Raw genomic sequence first — 19,713 nt, 5'->3', positions numbered from 1 at the left:
AATAATGCTGTGCCTCTTCTTTTATAAAAGAAAAGAGAACATCACGTTTGCCCCACTATAATTAACAGTCAAATTAAGGCTGTCTCCTGATTAAAGAAATCTTAGTCAATTAATCACAGTTTTATTCAATTAAATTTGCATGCATCTGCATAATAAAGCAATTTCCCTTTTCTTTTCTTTTTTGCTTTAGATGGTGTATGCGTGCCCTGCAGCAGGTGTCATCTTGGACGTGGCAATTCCTCCTGTGTGAGGGAGTAGGGGGGAAATCACTTTTTAAAAAGAGGATGCTTTTACATATATACTTGAATTGAAAACATATGTTCTTTAAAATTACTGCCTAATTAATTACGGCACCCTCTGAGCCGTTCAATTTAAAAAAAATAAAAAAATAGGTTAATAAAAAGGACTGCATTTTGCAGCCTTAGTGTAAGTGCCTCACAAGCAGCAAATTAATTTTTATCCACATGTCAAGGTTCTAAATTCATTTGTGCAAGCAAACAGATGTAGGCAAATACCAATTCTGCCCTTCTCAGCTACCTCCTGGTGACAGTGCAAAGGTAGAGTGAAACAACATGAATGAAGCTCAAAAGTAAAACCAGCAATAGCAGAGGATGTTGAAGAAAGAACAGGAAGTGTGGGATATTAGAGAGGAGTATGAATATAGAGGAAAGGCAAAAACAGCAGGCCCAGTATCTGCTCTGTAGGAAACAATCTTAATAAAGCACACTATTTATATTAAGTTGCGAGTTGCTCCTTTGATTACACAGCGTCACATAAAACACAGAGTACCTTTATAATCAATATTATGTAGGAGTAGAAGCCCTGACTGTGAGTGAACATATTTATACAATATAGTAGTCTTACTGTAAGGCAAAAACGCTAAATAAATAAATAAATAAACCCTTTACAGAGCTTCTATATGCTCCTTGCAGTCTCTCCACCAGAGGTTGTCAGCTCTGCCACTAAGAGAAGACCTTACATTGCATACAGTTCTTTGTGTTTGAACTACCATCAGAAGATGAAATGTCCGGTCACATTAGTCCACTTAAGCACGATAAGGCACGATATAAGATCCCTCCAGAACTCGTTTCTGACTCTCAAGTTGCAACTGCATGACTTGACATTTAACGGCATTCGGCGAGGCCAGCTAACAGACACATTCTGAATTCTAATCAACTCAACTTCAGAATTTTAGGTAGCAGATTGTTCCTGTATCTGAAGAAGTGTGCATGCACACAAAAGCTTATACCAAGAACAAATTTAGTTGGTCTCTAAGGTAGTAAAGGTAAAGGGACCCCTGACCATTAGGTCCAGTCGTGGCCAACTCTGGGGTTGCGGCGCTCATCTCACTTTATTGGCCGAGGGAGCCGGCGTACAGCTTCCGGATCATGTGGCCAGCATGACTAAGCCGCTTCTGGCGAACCAGAGCAGCGCACGGAAACGCCGTTTACCTTCCCGCCAGTTGTTGTTGTTTAGTCGTTCAGTCGTGTCCAACTCTTCGTGACCCCATGGATCAGAGCACGCCAGGCACTCCTGTCTTCCACTGTCACCCGCAGTTTGGTCAGACTTCCCGCCAGAGTGGTACCTATTTATCTACTTGCACTTTGACGTGCTTTCGAACTGCTAGGTTGGCAGGAGCAGGGACCAAGCAATGGGAGCTCACTCCGTCGCGGGGATTCAAACCGCCGACCTTCTGTTCGGCAAGTCCTAGGCTCTGTGGTTTAACCCACAGCGCCACCCATGTCCCTGGTCTCTAAGGTGCTACTGGACAATTTTTGATTTTTTTTTAATATATTCAGAATTTTAGGTTAGGTTAGGCCTACTCAACTTGTGACACACATGCACAGCCACCCATCAAGCTCAATGCACAAAATCAGTCATGTGATATGGTGGTGGTGCCTTCATAAAGCTTGTGGAATTCTATTCTGCATCTTGCTTCAAAGGTGGCCCACTAAGCACCAAGATGAGTTCAGTTTAGCAAACCACAATTTTTGCGCACCTCGTTTTGATGGAGATTTAGAAGAGGGAGCATGAAAAGCTGTGAAAATCTACAGAAGACCTGTATGTATAAACCTTTTTCTGAATGCAAGGGGTGCGTGACCCAACCGGTGAACTTGACATCAATATCAAGAAAGATCCCAGAACAGATAAGTAAGCAGTTGGCCTGTGAGCACTTAGAAAAGGATGCTGTGATTACTAAGACCCAACGTGGGTTTCTCAAAAATAAGTCATGCCAGACGAATCTTGGTTTTTTTCCCTTTTTCTTTTTTGCTTGGTGGATCACAGGAACGCTGTAGACATAGAGTCACAACATTGGTGGACGTAGTGTATCTTGATTTCAGTAAGGCTTTTGACAAAGTCCTCCATGACATTCTTGTGGAGAAGCTGGTAAAATATGGGCTGGGTGAGATAAATGTTAAGGGGGTTGTTAATGGCTGGTTGACAGACCAAACCCAAAGAGTCCTCACTAACGGTTCTTCATTATCCTGGGGAAAAAGTGACAAGTGGAATGCCACAGGTTTCTGTCCAGGGCCCACTATTGTTCAACATTTTTATAAACGACTTGGACAAAGGAATTGATGCGATGGTCACCAAATTTGCAGATGACACCAAAATGGGAGGGGTAGTCAACGCTGCTGAAGACAGAATCGGGATTCAAGATGACCATAACAGGTTGGAGAACTGTCAATATTAATGAAATGAATTTCAGTTGGGACAAATGTAAGGTTCTGTGCCTAGGCGGAAAGAATCAGCTTCACAAACATTAGATGGGGAACACCTAGCTTGCCAGTAGTACACATGAAAAGGATCTAGGAGTCTTTGTAGACCACAAGTTGAACATGAGTCAACAGTGTGATGCAGCAGCAGGAAAAAAAAAAAGCTAATGCTATTCTAGGCTGCATTAACAGAAGTACAGTGTCCCGATCAAGCGAAGTAATATTTCCACTCTAGTTTGCCTTAGTCAGATCACACCTGGAGTACAGTGTCCAGTTCTGGGCACCATAATTTAAAAAGGATATTGACAAGCTGGGATGTGTGCAGAGGAGGGTGACCATGATGATCAAGGGTCTGGAAACCAAGTCTTATAAGGAATGATTGAGGGAACTGGGTATGTTTAGCCTGGTAAAGAGGAGACAGAGAGGAGATATGATAGCCATCTTCTGTTTCCTCCTGCTCCAGAGGCTAGGACCCACAACAATGGCTTCAAGTGACAAGAAAGGGGGTTCTAACTAAACATAAGGAAGAACTTTCTAACAGTAAGAGCTGTATGACAGTAGAACAGTCCCCCTCGAGAGGTTGTGGACTTTCCTTCATTGGAGATTTTTAAGCAGAGGTTGGGTGGTGGCCTGTCATGGTTGATCTAGCTGAGATTCCTGCATTGCAAAAGGTTGGACTAGATGACCCTCAAGGTCCCTTCCAACTCTATGATTCTACGATTATTTCAGCTGGGCTGTTCGAATAACTGAACTTGATCTATTGCCAACAGAAATAGAAATAGGTTTCCTGAGACCATGGTAACAGAAACAGCTGGAGACAGCCAGAATAGAGTAGCTGAAAGGTAACTTCAAGCGTGGATAATGAAAAGCCAGCTGAAGAGATGCCTCATTATAGGCTTGGATTTCCAACCCTAATGATATTAGGAAGTAATTCACATAGATTAAAAAAGAGTATGTATGCTTAAAACATGACAACTATGCAAAACCTTAATCATAGAGCTACCAAGACAGAGCAGTTCAATTATTTCAGAGAATATCAATAAAGTAATGTCACAAAACCTCAGCAGCATATTCTATTCCTATTCCATAAGTACAACTTATCAAGGTATAATAAAGGTAAAGGTAAAGGGACCCTTGATGGACGGCTCTGGGGTTGTGGCGCTCATCTAGCTTTATTGGCCAAGAAAGCCGGTGTACAGCTTCCGGGTCATGTGGCCAGCATGATGAAAGCAGAGCAGCGCACGGAAACCCCTTTTACCTTCCCGCCGGAGCGGTACCTATTTATCTACTTGCACTGGCATGCTTTTGAACTGCTAGGTTGGCAGGAGCAGGGACTGAGCAACGGGACCTCATCCCGTCATGGGGTTTCGAACCGCTGACCTTCTAATCGGCAAGTCCTAGGCTCTGTGGTTTAACCCACAGCGCCACCCGCGTCCCTCAATATAGGATAATTAATGGTTGAGAAACAGACCATCCAAAACCAATCAAAATTTGTGTTTGTTCTTTCATAGGACAACTATGATATCATTTAACCACTGGCAATTTTCAGCAATATTATGCACAGAGTAGCTTGAAATAGCCAAAGTAAAGAACAACTGAGTCCTGTCCCTAGATTAATTATTTTTATATTCAAGTCTGAGAGCTCCAGAATGGCCAATTCAGCTCTAAATAAACTCTGTTATTAGGTCTTAAAAATTAATGGAGTTTGATTTCAACCATCCACTGACTCTTTATTTCTAGTCCCTTTTCTCTCTCTCTCTCTGTGTACTTCTCTGCAAAACTCAGGACTAGAACTTTACACACACAAAACCCTCCCTAATTATTTCTGAATTTGGATATCATTTATGGTGCCAATTTTGCCTGCCTGAATTTACATGATTACAAAGCAACAAAAATTGAATCCAATCATATTCTGACATGACACTTACTTCCAAGTTAAATGTCCCTCTAATAATTACCTAAGGAATTAAAAATAGCCTGTATATTAAGTTTACAGTGATGAAAAAGCTTCAGTAAGCCGGAGAGTTGTTTCATATAAGATCGATTTTGCCCAATTGTTAAACATAAGAAATAAGTAATTAATACACTTGGCCAAATACTAGTCAACAAATATTTCAGAAAATCCTTTAATAATTCTGTTACATTAGCTGAAAGGTCATCTGAAAAAAAAATTCCAATTATATTTGAAACACTTAATGGCAAGTCTATTAATGGCAGCAGAAGTTATGACAACATGCCACTGGGAAAAGTACTACATGAAAACCAGAAGTACACATTCCCAGTTGGCTCCTAATTTTTACCAGGCTCGGATAAGCCTAGGCATTAGTGAACGTAATTGTTTCTGTCACTCAAAGTGGCAATCCTGCTGAATCTCTGGTTAACCTCTGGAATCGGGAAATGACTAGGCAGTTGATGCAATGGCTCTTGAACGCCAGCTGCCCACATGTGGAGCAAAGCTAAGTCACTGGTGGTCCCAAGAGTTGGGAGCACTGAAAATGAAAAGGCTGCTGACTAGATTGATGGAGGTGGAAGACTCGTGACAATAGCTTCCTCTTCCTCTTACCATACCCATCCCACGATAGGCGGCCTTGTTCCTCCAATCAAAACCAACACATTTACTCCTCCCATAATGAAATACCATCACCATTTGCTCTTGTTTTCTCTCTTTTGAATCATAACCACTTTTTTAAAAGCTGTTTGGCACTCCATCTTCTTCTTGTTATGGTTGTATCTGAATACATGCCTACAATCATGTGATTTATTTTGTACACTTCAACAGTAGCCTGGCAAGCAGGCACCATCCCAAAACTGGAGCCATCTAGCAGCAAGGGAACATCAACTTACAAAAGAACATTAACTCAGACATAACTTTACACAGAAATGTATTCTTCTACATATTGCATGCAAATAAAACCCAGTGCAGAATATACAATGGTATGCATGCACCAGTCTTCTCCAACCTGGTGCCCTTTGAATGTGTCCCAGGCAGCTGTCAGGGCTGGCTCAGATGCAGGTCAGCATTCAAACGCAGAGACGAGCGCGAAGCTTAGTTCTTGATTCAAGAAAGCAGCAAACAATGCAGAGAAGCCTCAAGGCAGGACCAGCTTCCATAGCACAGTTGCCAGGACTGATAGTTCCTGCTTCCCCCTAAGACATCTCCTTCTGGAGGCTGTCCACAAAGACATAAACTATGGTGGGAGGGATCTCCTGCTTGTTGTTCAGCCACATATGCATAGCTCTTCGTGTCCTTGGAGACAAGGGTGAGTGGATCCTAACACAGTAGGACAGGCAAGCTCCTGGGAAGCTGCATGGGCTGAATCTGAACTGCTTTCTGCCCTTGGCTCTTCTCTCTCACTCACACCTGTTGCCTCCCCACCACCTTCATCTTCTGACCTGTCCTCAGTGTCCCGCCACCATTCCCCATGCTCTGAACCTTCATTCTCTGAGGCTTCCTTAGGTGGTGCCTCCCACCACTCCTTGTCATCTAGCCAGTTCCTGACAGCAGCACAGCCAATGATCAGTGATTATGGAACCCATAGAATTGCAGAGTTGGAAGGGACTGTGAAGGTCGTCTCGTCCAATCCCTGCAATGCAGGAATCTTTCACCCAACGCGAGACTTGAACCCACGACCCTAAGATTAGGAATCTCGTGCTCTACCAACTAAGGTATATCATCATCCAAAAAGGCTGGGCATACACACACTCAAATAGGTCTGCATAACCGATTCGCTTTATAGGACATATATTTGAAGTCATGGCAGTACATATATGGTAGAATATTGCATTTACCTGCATAGAGTAGTTTTCTATCTCTTCTGCTCGTTTCCAATACCAGTCCGTGACCAGTTTTATGGAAAGCTCAGTGGTTCTGTACTTCAGCAACTCAGGTTGAGACTCATATAAAAATTCGCCTTCATCTTGAAGAGCTGGTTCAACCATCAGCCTGAGCATCACAGATAAACAGTCATTAAATGTAGAAACCTAGGACTTTAAAATGATGCTAACCTGGGAACTGTAGTTTGTTAAATGTGCTGAGAACTGGAGGAGACTCCTCACAGTGCTACAATTCCTAGGATTCTTAAACTACAGGTCCCAGAATTCTTTGTGGGAAGCCATGGCTGTTGAAGTGGTATAAAAATTATTTCAATGTATGGCATGGATGTTAACCTATGTCTTAGGCAGACTCATTAGGATTATCTTTTGAAAAATCATGTTAAATGATAACTAGTTCTGTTCTGAAAAACTAGCGCCTATAAATAAATATTTAAAAAAATAAATAATCTAATTTTGGAGGTCACCACTGTTATTTACATAATGGGCATTTGACTTTTATGCAAAAGCCTACGCAGAGACAACTTATTTACCCCTACTGAATTTCCAGCTATTCCTGGTAATTAACCTTATCACTACATCAACAGGTGTTTACATAATAGAGGCAATTTACTACAGTGCTCCAAATGAGTTGACAAGCTTGCCTATTTAAGCAGAAGCAATACTTTAATGTGCAAAAGCCGTTGCAGGCATGAAAACCTGCTGCCACATACAGAAAGGGCACTGTTAACACGCTGAGCCTGCAAGTTATTACTTGGCTGTCAGGATTTTACCCAAGCAAGAGCAGGGGCCACGCGGTTCAGCTGTTCACTTCTACTCACGGTGATGGGAGCAGAAGAAAGATCCTGTGTGCTTGGGGCCCAATTCTGATCTCACTATGATTAAAATCCTGTGGCTCAAGTGAGGAGGCTTGCTAAGTAAAGAATCATTCAAATCACTGTGAAGGCCATAAAGGGCCTCACTCCACGGCGCCATGCACATAGCAATTCTTCCGTGTACTTATACAGGTTTCACCTCATACAGCATGATCAAAGCTTGGGATTGTATCACGGGACCACAGCCCAGAGCTCTGCGCATTTTGGGACTTCCTGTTTCCTCCAGAAAAAAAGGGAGGAAGTAATCCACATGCGTTTTCCTCTCCAATAAGGAAACAGGGGAGCTCCTACACTTGAGTCTTCAAAGATAGTAAGGCCAGGTGGGATAGTTGCTTAATTGCAACTGACTGGTGCAAATGTAAAAACGGATTGATATATTGCACGCACAGAAACCAATTTCATACACCTACTTGCACGGTGCCCTCTCGCACCAGTCTTCCTCCCTGTGCTTCTGTTCATTCCAAGGAAGAATTTTCAGTGCTCCGTCTCTGCGGCTGTTAGAAAACAAAACAAAAATATCAATTGTGTGTTGAAAACTAGTCTACTAATTAGATGCACAGTAACAGGTATGTGGGGTGGGAATAAATACTGTGAAAGGCAGAAACACCACTTTATGTTACATTAATACATCCACTAACCAATGTGTCCTTTTATTTAAAATGCATCTCTGGGTTATTTGTGGGGCATAGGAATTTGTTCATTACCCCCCCCCCAAAAAAAAATATAGTCCGTCCCCCCACAAGGTCTGAGCGACAGTGAACCAGCCCCCTGCTGAAAAAGCTTGCTGACCCCTGCTGTAAACTGTTGTTATTGTTATTATTATCATCATTGTTGTTGTTATCCTATTATGTTTTTTTAATGTATGATGCTTTGTTGTGTTTTTAAATATGCTGTAAGCTGCCCAGAGTGGCTGGAGAAACCCAGCCAGATTGGAGGGATATAAATATTATTATTATTATTAGCCTTAGCCTTAGCATTAGTATTAAAATACAGCACACACAAAGATGGCACTGTATATGGTTTTCTCAGCTTGAAGCTCAAGCACAGGCAATTTACGCCACCAAACCCATCTTTAAAAAGGCCAGCAGGGGCACTAAGAAATAGTTCCAACTGAAAGAATAAAAAGGCGGCAGGTTTGTGAGGATACAGAGACCGCTGTCAGTTGCCCGTCCTTGGTCTTTGCCACAAGTGAACAGCAAATTGCATGGCCGTACCAGAGCTATTTTGACATGTGTTGCATCACATGTTTCTTACATGTATACAACCTCTTCACTTAGAAATAGATGGCTTTCTGTTGCTTCCACAGCAGGGTCTCAACCTCACTACTGCAAATCTTTTAAATTAATAGCGAGAGAGAAAATGACATCTGTGGATTCTTTGAAGTAATAGGATTTTGTACCAACTTCTGAGCAAATTATTCTCCTGAGCCAAGATATCCCCGCTGTATTGATTTTCTCAATTAAGTCAGATGTGGCTCTCTTGCTATAGGCATCTAGGGTGAAATATTTCCTGTGGTAATAAAAAACATCTACAAACAGAATGGGTGCTTGCCAACAAAGATAAAGATTAACAACAAAAAGAGTTATTACCAGACCGATCCGTTATGGTTTTAAAAGCATCATTGCCGTGGCATTTCCAGGACTCTCAAAAGCCATAAAAACAACTTGTTAAGAGACAAAACGTAATGAAAAAGACAAAACGTAATGAAAAAGACAAAACGTAATGAAAGGGAAACAGAAAACAAAGCTCCACCATTTTAGCAAGTCTTCGTTTGAGCAATGGCCATTCTGTTTCTCATTAGCCCAACCATTCTGCTACACTATTGATTCTGCCACATATTCCAGAAAGAAAAAAATTGTGCCACACGGAAGCCATGATATATCCTACAACTTAAGCAGAGCTTGTCAGACATCAGGGCGGACTCTAAAACTTGTTTGCAATCCAGGACTCGTTTCTGGAGCAGTGGCATTGCTACCTACAAACTATGGGGCCTACATATGGGAAGTTGCAATGGGGTGGGTGGGGGGAGGTAATGTAATCAGGGGAGGCGTGCAGAAGGATTTAACCCGTTACTCCCCTTATTGCAGTCCTGATGAAAAATCCTCAATATTTTCTCTGGTTTGGAAGGAAATCCTCCATTGGAAATTCCCCCACCCACTTTGCTCTCGTGCCATCAATTACCACCACAATCCAGCTAATGCAATTTGCATTTTAAAAAACAACAACAACTGCATGCTAAATACAAAGACACATGTAGTTTTGCTCTGACAAGAGGAATTTTTTTTTAAAATAACTTTTTTCTATTGGATTTACAATATTTTATAAATTTTAACTTTAACCATTTCAAACATTAAAATAAAAGGGTCTATTGAACCTTCAGACCTACTTCCCTCCCTCCATGGGTTGCATACTCAAGATAAAATTTTCTGCATATTTTTCCTTTATCCATCTGTTAAATATCTCTAGTTACCATAGTTAATTGACAAGAGGAACTTTCAACTCAGCAAGTGCAGCTTCCAGAGAGATCCGATCGTTGCCGCTATCCCAACAGCAGTCCAGAACGCTTGCTCCACATTTTAATCCAACGCATATAACTTGCATTTAAAATGTGTTTCAACTCCCTCTGCAGCATGGCACACAGTTAGCTGCGACTAGACCCATTCAAATCAAAAGGGATCTAAATCTGTTCAGCTTTTTATACCCTTGATTTATACTGTTTATTCTCGGGGCTTTGGAATCCTTCTGTGCTTATTATGCACAAGATGCCTGCAGAGCTGTAGTCTGTTCTCAATTATTTATTGTCGGGCTTTTCAGCCGCTCTTTCGCCAAAGCTGCTACACACTGCTGACGGTACTTGAAAACAGAACAATTAAAAAGAACAGCTATTCTCCCATTTGGAGAAGTCCGAGACAAATCTCTAGGTCGTGTATGATCTAATGATGCCTCGATGAATTTTGGTTGAATGGCACAGCTATTTCAGAGCAGTACATAAACTTCATGTTGCCAACTGAACTCGTTTCTGCAACTGATGAATTCCAACATAAATATGTAATACCGTCCGCCCAGTTAATCCTAGCCATGCAGTCGTAGGAAGAGTTTTAATCCCTTCTGCAAATTTGTTGTTTTGCACTTATTTTTGGACAGCACTGCCTGACTACAAGAGATAGCAGCAGGCAGTACTTTTAATATCAGCCAGCTAAAAGAATAGTGTTAAGTGCTTGTCGAAGACTATTATAGAACTGCTCAAGCTGAACAAATCCACTTTGGCTTTTAGAAATTTAAGTTGGCACATCTTCTTTCACTCTTAATATACAAACAAATGAGCAGACCTAAGGCTGCTTTCTCAGTGTGAACCTTCACAGTAGGCATAAGAGAAATCAATCTAGTCCCAAGCATGTATCATTACAGTTTTAAAATGTCAATGGAGACTTGCTGGCAAAGTTCCTTTCTTCTAATATTGTGGGAAGTCTAACAAATCCATGCATGCCGACACAAAGGCGTGCCAATATGCAAGGATGCACGCTGTTTCAATACAGAAAAATAATTGCAGAGAACTCAATATTGTCACCTTGTGGCTGGATGCGGCACCACTCCCCCCCCCCCCCCCCGAAAAGGAAAAACAAACAAAAGCAAAATTATTTTTCTCTTGCACATTGCTATCCTAAAAATGAAAGGTGGCTCGTTGTAGGAAGAGTCAACCAAAGCAAACCTACTAGAAACTAGACATCGAGACACATCACAGCTACCACAGTAGAGATTGCAAAGGGGCATCAATGGGAGACACACTCAAGCATATGGCACTACTGGCTACCATCCACTGTAGGTTAAGATCCACTGTGTTTTAGGAATATGAGCTCTTCTTGACGTCCAATGACTAGGCTGTGTTGCTGCTTCAACAGCAACAGTGCCACACAGCTGGCCTTTTGACAGAAAGGCCTCGGTTGCTTCTTAAGTTGAAAATTCAGACTGCTGCTACGTTTTAAGTTATTATAACATCACTCTTTAGAATAATTGGTCGGTGCTTTGTTCTTCTCATCGGTTACTGCTTATTTACTGCTCGTTTACTGATGGGGCTCATCCACCTTGGAAGGTAGCCCATCTAGGAGAAGGAAAACTCTGGTCCTAAACCTCCACTGCCTTGCGGGACATATTCGGGAGAAGAAAAAGGCGTAAAGGAGTAAACCCGAAACAAATCCAGAGTGGAGACCCCAAGGCGGTTGGATGGCGCCTTCCGGCAACCCCTGCAGCCAAGCTGGTGCCAAACGAATTGCTCTTTGCTTTGGACCACATCCGAGATAAAGGGGTCTTGTCGACTGAGCAGCCCAGGACTTCCACACACACTACCCAGGCTTGCACCCCAGTTTAACTTCACTCCCGGAGGCGCACTCCATTCTCTCTCAAAGCAACAGGAACTGTATCTTTATGGTTTTGCCATCAAGCCAGCTTGAGTGTTTTATGATAGAAGGAGATGAGAGATCAATGGCTGAATGAACGAAGTAGGATGGCAAAATCACAGGTATCAACTTACATTCTAATTTTCCTTCAACAGATCATGGAGGGGAAGAGACCAGATGGGGTGGTGTGGGGTGATTAGGTTCCCATATCCTTTTCCCCACTGCAGCTCCCTCTGCCCCAGAGAAACCCAGCTCCTAGGGGCTGAGAGACCCTTGGTAATGGCAATGGCAAAGTGCTCCATAGGTCCACATAGGTACTGTAGGCCTGGAGACAGTCCTACTAGCGTAATCTGTTCATTACAATTGCTTTTCAAACAGTTCATATATTTTCTCCAGTCTTCTAAGAATCTCTGGTCCCGCAGGTTTCAAATCCTTCCTGTTAATTTACCTAATTCTGCATAGTCCATTAATTTTATCCACCATTCTTCTTTCGAAAGCCGCCTTTTTCAATACGACTTTTTGGTTCCTGAAATTCATTCTGATTGTGCAGATAAAACATAATGGGTGGAATTCTACAGGATGTGTTGCTGGTGTGTGAAAACAGTCAAGATCCAAGGATCCCCAGGCATGCAGCTCCAGGCGGTAGAAACATCGGGCATGGTCCTGGCACCCGGGCATCTTCACTTGGTCGCAAACGGCCAATAGTCAGGAAGAAAATGCACCTGGCGAATTTTGAACACTGATCTTCCCTAAAGGGAAAGGATGGGGGAGGGGAGAGACAAAGCCTCTCAAATTGCCTTGCAAGCCAATGGCTTTGAAAATGTTGCATTTTCTTTATAGGAAAGCATGGGAGACAAAGCAGCTGCTGTAACCCAGGAAATCTCACCAAAAGCCCCTGCTGGACTAGACAGGGTTCCCCCGCTGATGTGTAGCTGGCACTTAAAGTCATAACAAAAGGTTTATTTCTACCAAAAATAAATAAAAGAACTGAGCAAAAACAAATAAAATTGTTTAATTGATGTAGCCAAAAGAAATAGTTGGCTTGTACGTTTTCCTGAGGTTGAAATGCCTAATTGAAAGTTGAGCAAGTCATTAGCCTTCGCAATTATAATCTCAACCTTCTGAATGTTTCAAGGAAACTAGAAAGTCTAACTCATTTCTGAGCCCACTTGAACAATGTGCATTATCCCTTTTAAGTTCCTAGCTAGTTGCCCTTTCTGTGGTCTTTAGAATGAAGCTGTTAAAGAGTTAGCTTATCTTTTAATGAAGGCAAGGAACCACCAAGCCAAACTGCACCCATAACGTAACAGCATATCACATTTATAAGCCATCGAAGGCCTGGCTCCTGTCTCAACACCAGTAACCCAAGTTCTTTAAAAATGAGCCATTTATAACATTTCTCCTTGTAAATAGATTATTTTATCGTCTGTCCTTGAGGGGTTTGAAGCTTCAAATCACCTAGGATTCATATCAGTGCTCTGCTAGAAAAAAGAAAATTATGCTGCCTAAAATTAAGCACAATATTCCAAAGTGCCAGCTAGGGAGCATATCAAAGTGTAGATTAAATGCACCTCAGGCACTTGAAAGCCAGAAAAAGTCTGTCAAACAGCAAAACATCCTTCATCATGACTATTTATTTATTGTTTCCATTAGGTGCTTTGCAAGTCAAAGAAAAATGGCACTGCTGCGCTACTAAACTCGCAGGCATTGGGTATCAAATGTTTATAAAGCTGGCTCCCAGGAACTGAAAATATTTTCACCCTAGTGTCCAGACTTCCAAGATGAAATGGTAGCACTGGGGTATGTGCAATGATTTTTGAGCCCTGAACACACCAGACAAAGCAGTTCTACTATGATTATCAGTTTATACAGAGATCTTTCTTTTAAAAAAACAAAACAAAACCAGGCACCACAATTTTCAAATTCGGTGTTCTGTACCTATGCATGAAATGACATGCACACACGTTTTCCATACACCTCGCCACAGATATGGAATGGACAATTCCTTCCACACACATTTTTTCCTTTGTGTAACCTGGCAAGTGGCTTTGTAAACTACCCAGTTGGAAATCAAAGAAACCCACCTCCAATAGATCTGTTCTTATTCCAACAGCAAATCAAAATGCACCCTGCCTCTCTGCGGATATTTTAGTAAACAAACAAATAATTTAAATAAGTAAATTACTGAGGATGGTAGCTTATGGCTCACAATTTTAATTCAAAACAACAATATCTTGCAGAGGTAATGGCTTGGATCCAAACAACCTTGAGCGTTCGGAGAAAAACATGCCAATTCACTTTAGGTTGTGTCAAAAAGACAAAATGCTTCCACCTCTGTGTGTGACACGAAGATAACAGCAATTGTCCACATACATAAAAGAGGTTTTCCAATATTAGTACACAAGTCGAGCTGCAGATTTTGAAAAGCCGGGGTGGGGGTGGGGACACCCTGAAACGCTTACGATAAAGTTCCCCTTCTCCCTACGTTTGCTCTTTGCATTGCAGTACTGATGTGAAAATTAAATTATGGTGCTCGGCAAAATAAATGCCGGGGTAAACAGAACCGTCATGGCTGAGCATATCCATTTCTCTACAGTAGGCATGGTCAAACTTGGCCCTCCAGCTGTTTTGGGACTACAATTCTCATCATTCCTGACCACTGGTCCTGTTAGCTAGGGATGATGGGAGTTGTAGTCCCCATACAGCTGAAGGGCCAAGTTTGGCCATGCCTGCTCTACAGGCACCCCGCCACAAACACCTATGTGCATCCCACTTGCTTTGGAGAGACAAGCCATGGTTTGTTTCATCACCTATGGAATGTGCATAAGCCCGTTAAACAAACCATAGCTTACCCCACCCCTGAACTAAACAGAGCCATGTCCAATGTTGTCAGTACTGGTAGCACAGGAGTTTCTAATATTAAGTAACCCTTCTGACAAAACCAGAGCAGTTTGTCTTGGTTGACAGGAAGCTCAGCGTATTCCTACCCACCCATGACACAAATCAATAGCAAACTGGGGTGGTTGTGGGGGAAGGAAAAGCCACAATCAATTGAACAGGATAGGATTCTAGTCACAAAGCTTTAGAATTTCTGTTTACTTGTACAAATATGTAAAACTAAGCAGAAGAATTCTCTGTTTGTGGTTAATTTCCAGCAAGCCCATTTCAAACTGTGGTTTCTGAAGCTGGCTTGCTGGATATAGCGTTAACCACAGTTCCTAGATCTGGATGAGATGGTTAACAAAAAGAAAGAAGTCCAAACTCTCCCCAGCCACACAGGAGGAGGAGTGTGGGCCTAAAGCTTGCTGCAGCGCGTCCACATGATGCTAAAAGCATGCTAAACAATGGTTTAGTGTGGCATGCAAATTCAGAACCTGTCTTCCAAAACGCCTAGGTCATTTTCAAGAGAAATATCAGGCATGTGCAAGTACCTGGGCCATTCCATAACATTTGGTTTCAGGCCTTTTTCCAGCTGGCTCTAAGGTTAATGCATTATTTAACTCAACTGAAAATAAAAATTACCTATTTCCTTTCATTTTTACAAAAAAAAAGCGGAGACTTGCAGCTGTCAACTTTGGCAGCTACTTTCCAAAAAGCCCTGCTGTGCAAAACTTTCAAGGCAGGCCCTTTCCACTTTCAGGGAAAGATATATACAAAAGCAAATATACAGCCAAATGTGGCATTTAAGAAGAAAGGCATCTTTTAATTATAGGGCTGAAGCACTGAACACTTAGAACACCAACGGAGTGGGGGAGTAACAAACACACTCAGCTGAACAGAATGGGATTCTGGTCACAGGATTTAGAATTTCATTTCATTTGCATAGACGGGTAAATTTCTATACTGGCCACATTTACACAAAATCCTTAGCTGAAGCATGGCTAGGGCAAAAATGCTGGATCCCAGGAATGAGATTGTAGCCTCTAATTGGACTAAACAGAACCAAGTCACTGTAAAGATAAAGAGATATAAAAATGTAAAAGAGTGGCTTGCGATATCCATCTCCATTGGATTTCATGCAGATTTAACAAAGCAAACACTATTAGGACTGAGATGAAGGCAGTGGAGGCTGGTCTATTTGGCGAACTAGGGCAATGCCCCACCAAGCTGCTTTGATTCCCCCAACCCCAGCTGCCCTACCTACAACCTTGGCATGGCCTTGGCTATCCCTTGTAGAACCCAGCAGGAGGTGGGTGGGGAGAATTAGTTAGCCCCGCCTGTCATCTGTTCAATATCCTGCATTCCACCCAATGGGCACCAGCCACTATTGGACAAAACATGAAATGGTTCAGCCTAAGAGGAAAATCTGATAAAGTTTCACTGAAGACAAAGGACCACGTGCATGGATTTCTGCTTTAAAGTAGCGTTCCTTCCTTTTTTTCCTTTTTTTACTGCAGCCATAATATGCTCTTCAGCAAAGTTACAGCTGTTAAGGGAGTCGTTTATTTGAATTTCCTGACTTTGGTGATACTAATATGTTGACTATAGCACAGCAATATTGTAGTCTAATGCATTACAAACAAAAACAGGAAATTGCAAGGCTTTGGGTATGTGCATTTATAATGCTGGGGAAGGCCATTATTTTCCAGACGGATTACCTCTTAAATTCAAATGGCAATGATTCTCACAATAAACCAAGACTTCCAACTGTCTAATTTTAAAGGAAAATTGAAAAAAAGAATGTTTCTCCTGTCTATGCAGCTAAACATACACCAATTTTGCCAGCAGATAGATAGATAGACAGACAGACAGACTATCATCTAACAAAACAAATTTAAATCCTCATAGCAAAATGTTTCAACTTCTGCCTTCATTAATTGTTCTGATAAAAATGAAGCCGTTTCCTTGGTGACAGGTACAGAGCTTTGAGGATAGAGGCTCAAAGTTCTATATCCACTACCTCAGAAACAGCACCATTTTTATCATAGCAACTGAAGGCGGAAGCCGAATCATTTTGCTATAATAATTTAAAATTTCTGTTTTGTTAGTCATGGTAATAAATTTATGCTTTCAGTGATCAGCTGCATCCCACCAAGATTGAAAACAAACTTGTCTGAAGTTGATGCTTTCATTATTCTGTCTCCTCGTGTCTGTGTGCATTTAGAGGAGGGAAGGGAGAAGGGAGAAGAGGGAGGGGGAGATAAAGAGTTTTAGGGGGAAGGAAGAAGTATCGCCATTTAGCTAGATAACAAATTCTGCCTTCTGGCAATGCCAAATAGCTCACAAATATGACTATTATCAGGATGAAAGCGAAGAGGGAGAGAAGGTGACAACAGTCTGACAGCCAAGAATATAGCTGGACGAGATGTTGCTGGAAATATAGGCTGACCCTGAACTCACATTAAGAGGAAAATACATTTTCAAAATGTTAGTGCTTCATCCACTGTCGGCCCTTTTTTCCTGTCCTCCCACTCTCACCTTTGTGATTCTGCTGTGCTGCTCTGTATCATCAGGAAGAAACTTGTCCTCTGTCAAACCTCCTTGTAAAACACATTCTTTAAAGGTACTTTCGCCAAACTGGTGAAAACCTCCAGAAATTTTGGGCTGCAACTCCCATCAGCCCCAGCCAGCAGTGGTTGGAGGTGATGAGTAGGACTTGCTAACCTTTTTTGAAGCAGTGGACACATTTCAAACTTTGCTGGGGCCACCAGTCACAAAATCGTTGGATATTTTCTCCCTCTGTATGAGAATCATTTGTTCCAGAAACAAGGAAGAAGTTTCAGGAAGAAGTAGAAGGCTGAGATTGTGTTGTCTATGCAAGGACGTTTTCTGTGGGAGCTGGTTTTTGGACATGCACAGTGTGACAGGAAGTACCAATAACGGTTCTGTGAAACTCGTTGTAACTTGTTGTGAGTCTCTTGCTTGTGCCTTGCTATTAGAGAAGCAGAGAGAGAGTCTTGAACTCTTGCTGGACTCTAGCATGCCTTGACCATGGCAGCAGTGAATGTCTGCATATATTTGCTACCAATTTGCTTTTATGCCTGTCAAGTAAACTTTTTTACTTGACTGAATCTTTATGGCATCCATGAGTGTCCATTGCCTACTGTGTGTACCTTCAACCCCAAAGACGCTTCCAAGGAAGGAGCTGCGTGGAGATGTAACTCTGCAGAGTATGGCACACACGATAAGCAAAAGTGATGCCGGACCCAATCCTTCTAAATCATCCATCAGAGGTTGATGGGTTGATCCAACAAAAATGGCACCTGCCATAATACAAAATGGCTGGCATGGAGAGTGCAGCCTAACATATAATCAGAGAGACAACCACCCATAACAGCTTTATGCTTACCAGCAATGTTCAGCTGGTCCTGACTGGAAAGGTAACACAATATTGATTACACACACATGCTGATGCTGTCTAATAACAACAGTACCAGGGAAAATATACAAGTTGGCCACATCAAACTCGCTCTCATCGTTTAGAAGGTACCTGCACACTTTACTCCATGACTTACTTTCTAGAAGGGCTGGAGTAGGGTGATAGATCACCTGAAAGTCCATATCATGATATCAGTTTCATAGTTTTTGAGCTGGCAATATATTGCATATCATGATTGGTGTCTGTGTGCTATGAAAAATCACCAGGTGGGGAAAAATGTGAAGCCAGCCAATGCCTCTACATATCACATTGTGATGTTTCGCTAGTGATATATCACATTGTTGAAACCCAGATATCGCCCACCAATAGGCTGGAGACTGACTTTTCGTTTGGTTTTATTCAATGATTTGCAAGCAAAAGGCAGCTTTAAAACCTTCCCTGAGGAATGCCACACACGTGTGGCTGAAATGAGGAATTGTCTAAATTCAAACGGAGGGTTTTTGTGCTGCAAGGTCCGCAAATTCTCCTCTCCCACTGCAACCCCATAAGAGTAAGACAGCCCACAAAGTTTTGTAGGTCGCCCCGATCCTCCAGAGAGATTTATAGGGTGAAATGCAACAGCTGCGGGTGTTGGGGGGGAAGGAAGTGGAAACATGCAGCTGTGCAAGCTTGCCTTCTGCTTGGCAATATTGAATATATAGCAGAAGCACTTCACCACTCCAGATCAAAGTTTGGGGGTGGCGTCATTAAAAGAAAATGCAGTAAAAGAGAGAACAAAACTGCCACCGAAGTACAAAGCCAAGCGTGTTTTATCTCTGGTGCTACTTTAAAAGCTTCCGAGGAGCAAACCACACATTCATGAGTTAGATTTTGATTAGGTTGTCTAATCGGCTTTTCACTTTTATAGGGAAAAAAGGAAATCACATTATGCGTTTTGCAAGAGTGACAAAGCCGGATGTAGCGCTGTAATCTTATTTCTCTATCCACTATGCAGCACAGCAGTGCTCTCACATGTGACAATCCTGTCTGCGAGATCTAAAAATACGCTGTTAAAAAGTCCCATAAACTTACTTTAAAAGACTCCAGCACAATAGAAGGAAGAAGCTATCATGGCCTGAATTAGGTAATATAAAATCTAATAAAAATCCTATAATTTAGACTAGCAAATGCCATTTTCCCCAGAAGGTTAATAATCCTTTAAAGTGTGTTACCTTTTAAAGACTTCACATTCTTTTGAGGAACTGAGCAAGGAAGTGAGTAGGGGAATAAAGGGTTGGAAGTAAGGGTTTTATTTTGAGCTATCAAATGCAATAGAATTATAACACATTCTATCTACACCAGATATATCATTATGAGTGCATTCCTCTGGTTTAAGAGAGACAGACTGCTTAAGACAGCGTCTAAACTTAGAGCCAATCTAAAAAATCATTTTTGTGTTTTTCATTCATTCTGAGTTTTGCTCTCAGTTACAAAAATGTGAACTGTTGTTTTCAAGGAACTTCCCGAACTAGTTTGTTAAGGCCTATTTGGAGACTCTATGGCCCCAAACAAAAAAATATCAAAAATTTCAAGGGAGC

At 41.8% G+C, this 19,713-nt stretch overlaps 1 protein-coding gene across 2 annotated transcripts in view; it reads right to left on the bottom strand.

Annotated features, from left to right (window-relative positions):
* Window positions 1–19,713, bottom strand: part of NBAS (NBAS subunit of NRZ tethering complex) — a 175,144-nt gene that overhangs the window by 100,021 nt on the left and 55,410 nt on the right. For both annotated transcript variants that reach the window (XM_083431294.1, XM_083431293.1), the window contains exons 22-23: window positions 7,834–7,917; window positions 6,507–6,660 (exon numbers count right to left, since the gene is read on the bottom strand). In XM_083431294.1, coding sequence (XP_083287420.1) covers window positions 6,507–6,660; window positions 7,834–7,917 — 238 coding nt within the window. The remainder of the gene's footprint in view (window positions 1–6,506; window positions 6,661–7,833; window positions 7,918–19,713) is intronic.

This window comes from Podarcis tiliguerta, assembly GCF_965153285.1.
Source record: "Podarcis tiliguerta genome assembly, chromosome: 3".
Lineage (NCBI taxonomy): Eukaryota > Metazoa > Chordata > Lepidosauria > Squamata > Lacertidae > Podarcis > Podarcis tiliguerta.
Note: the sequence above shows the minus strand (reverse complement) of the source record. Positions and strands in the feature narration are given on the sequence as shown.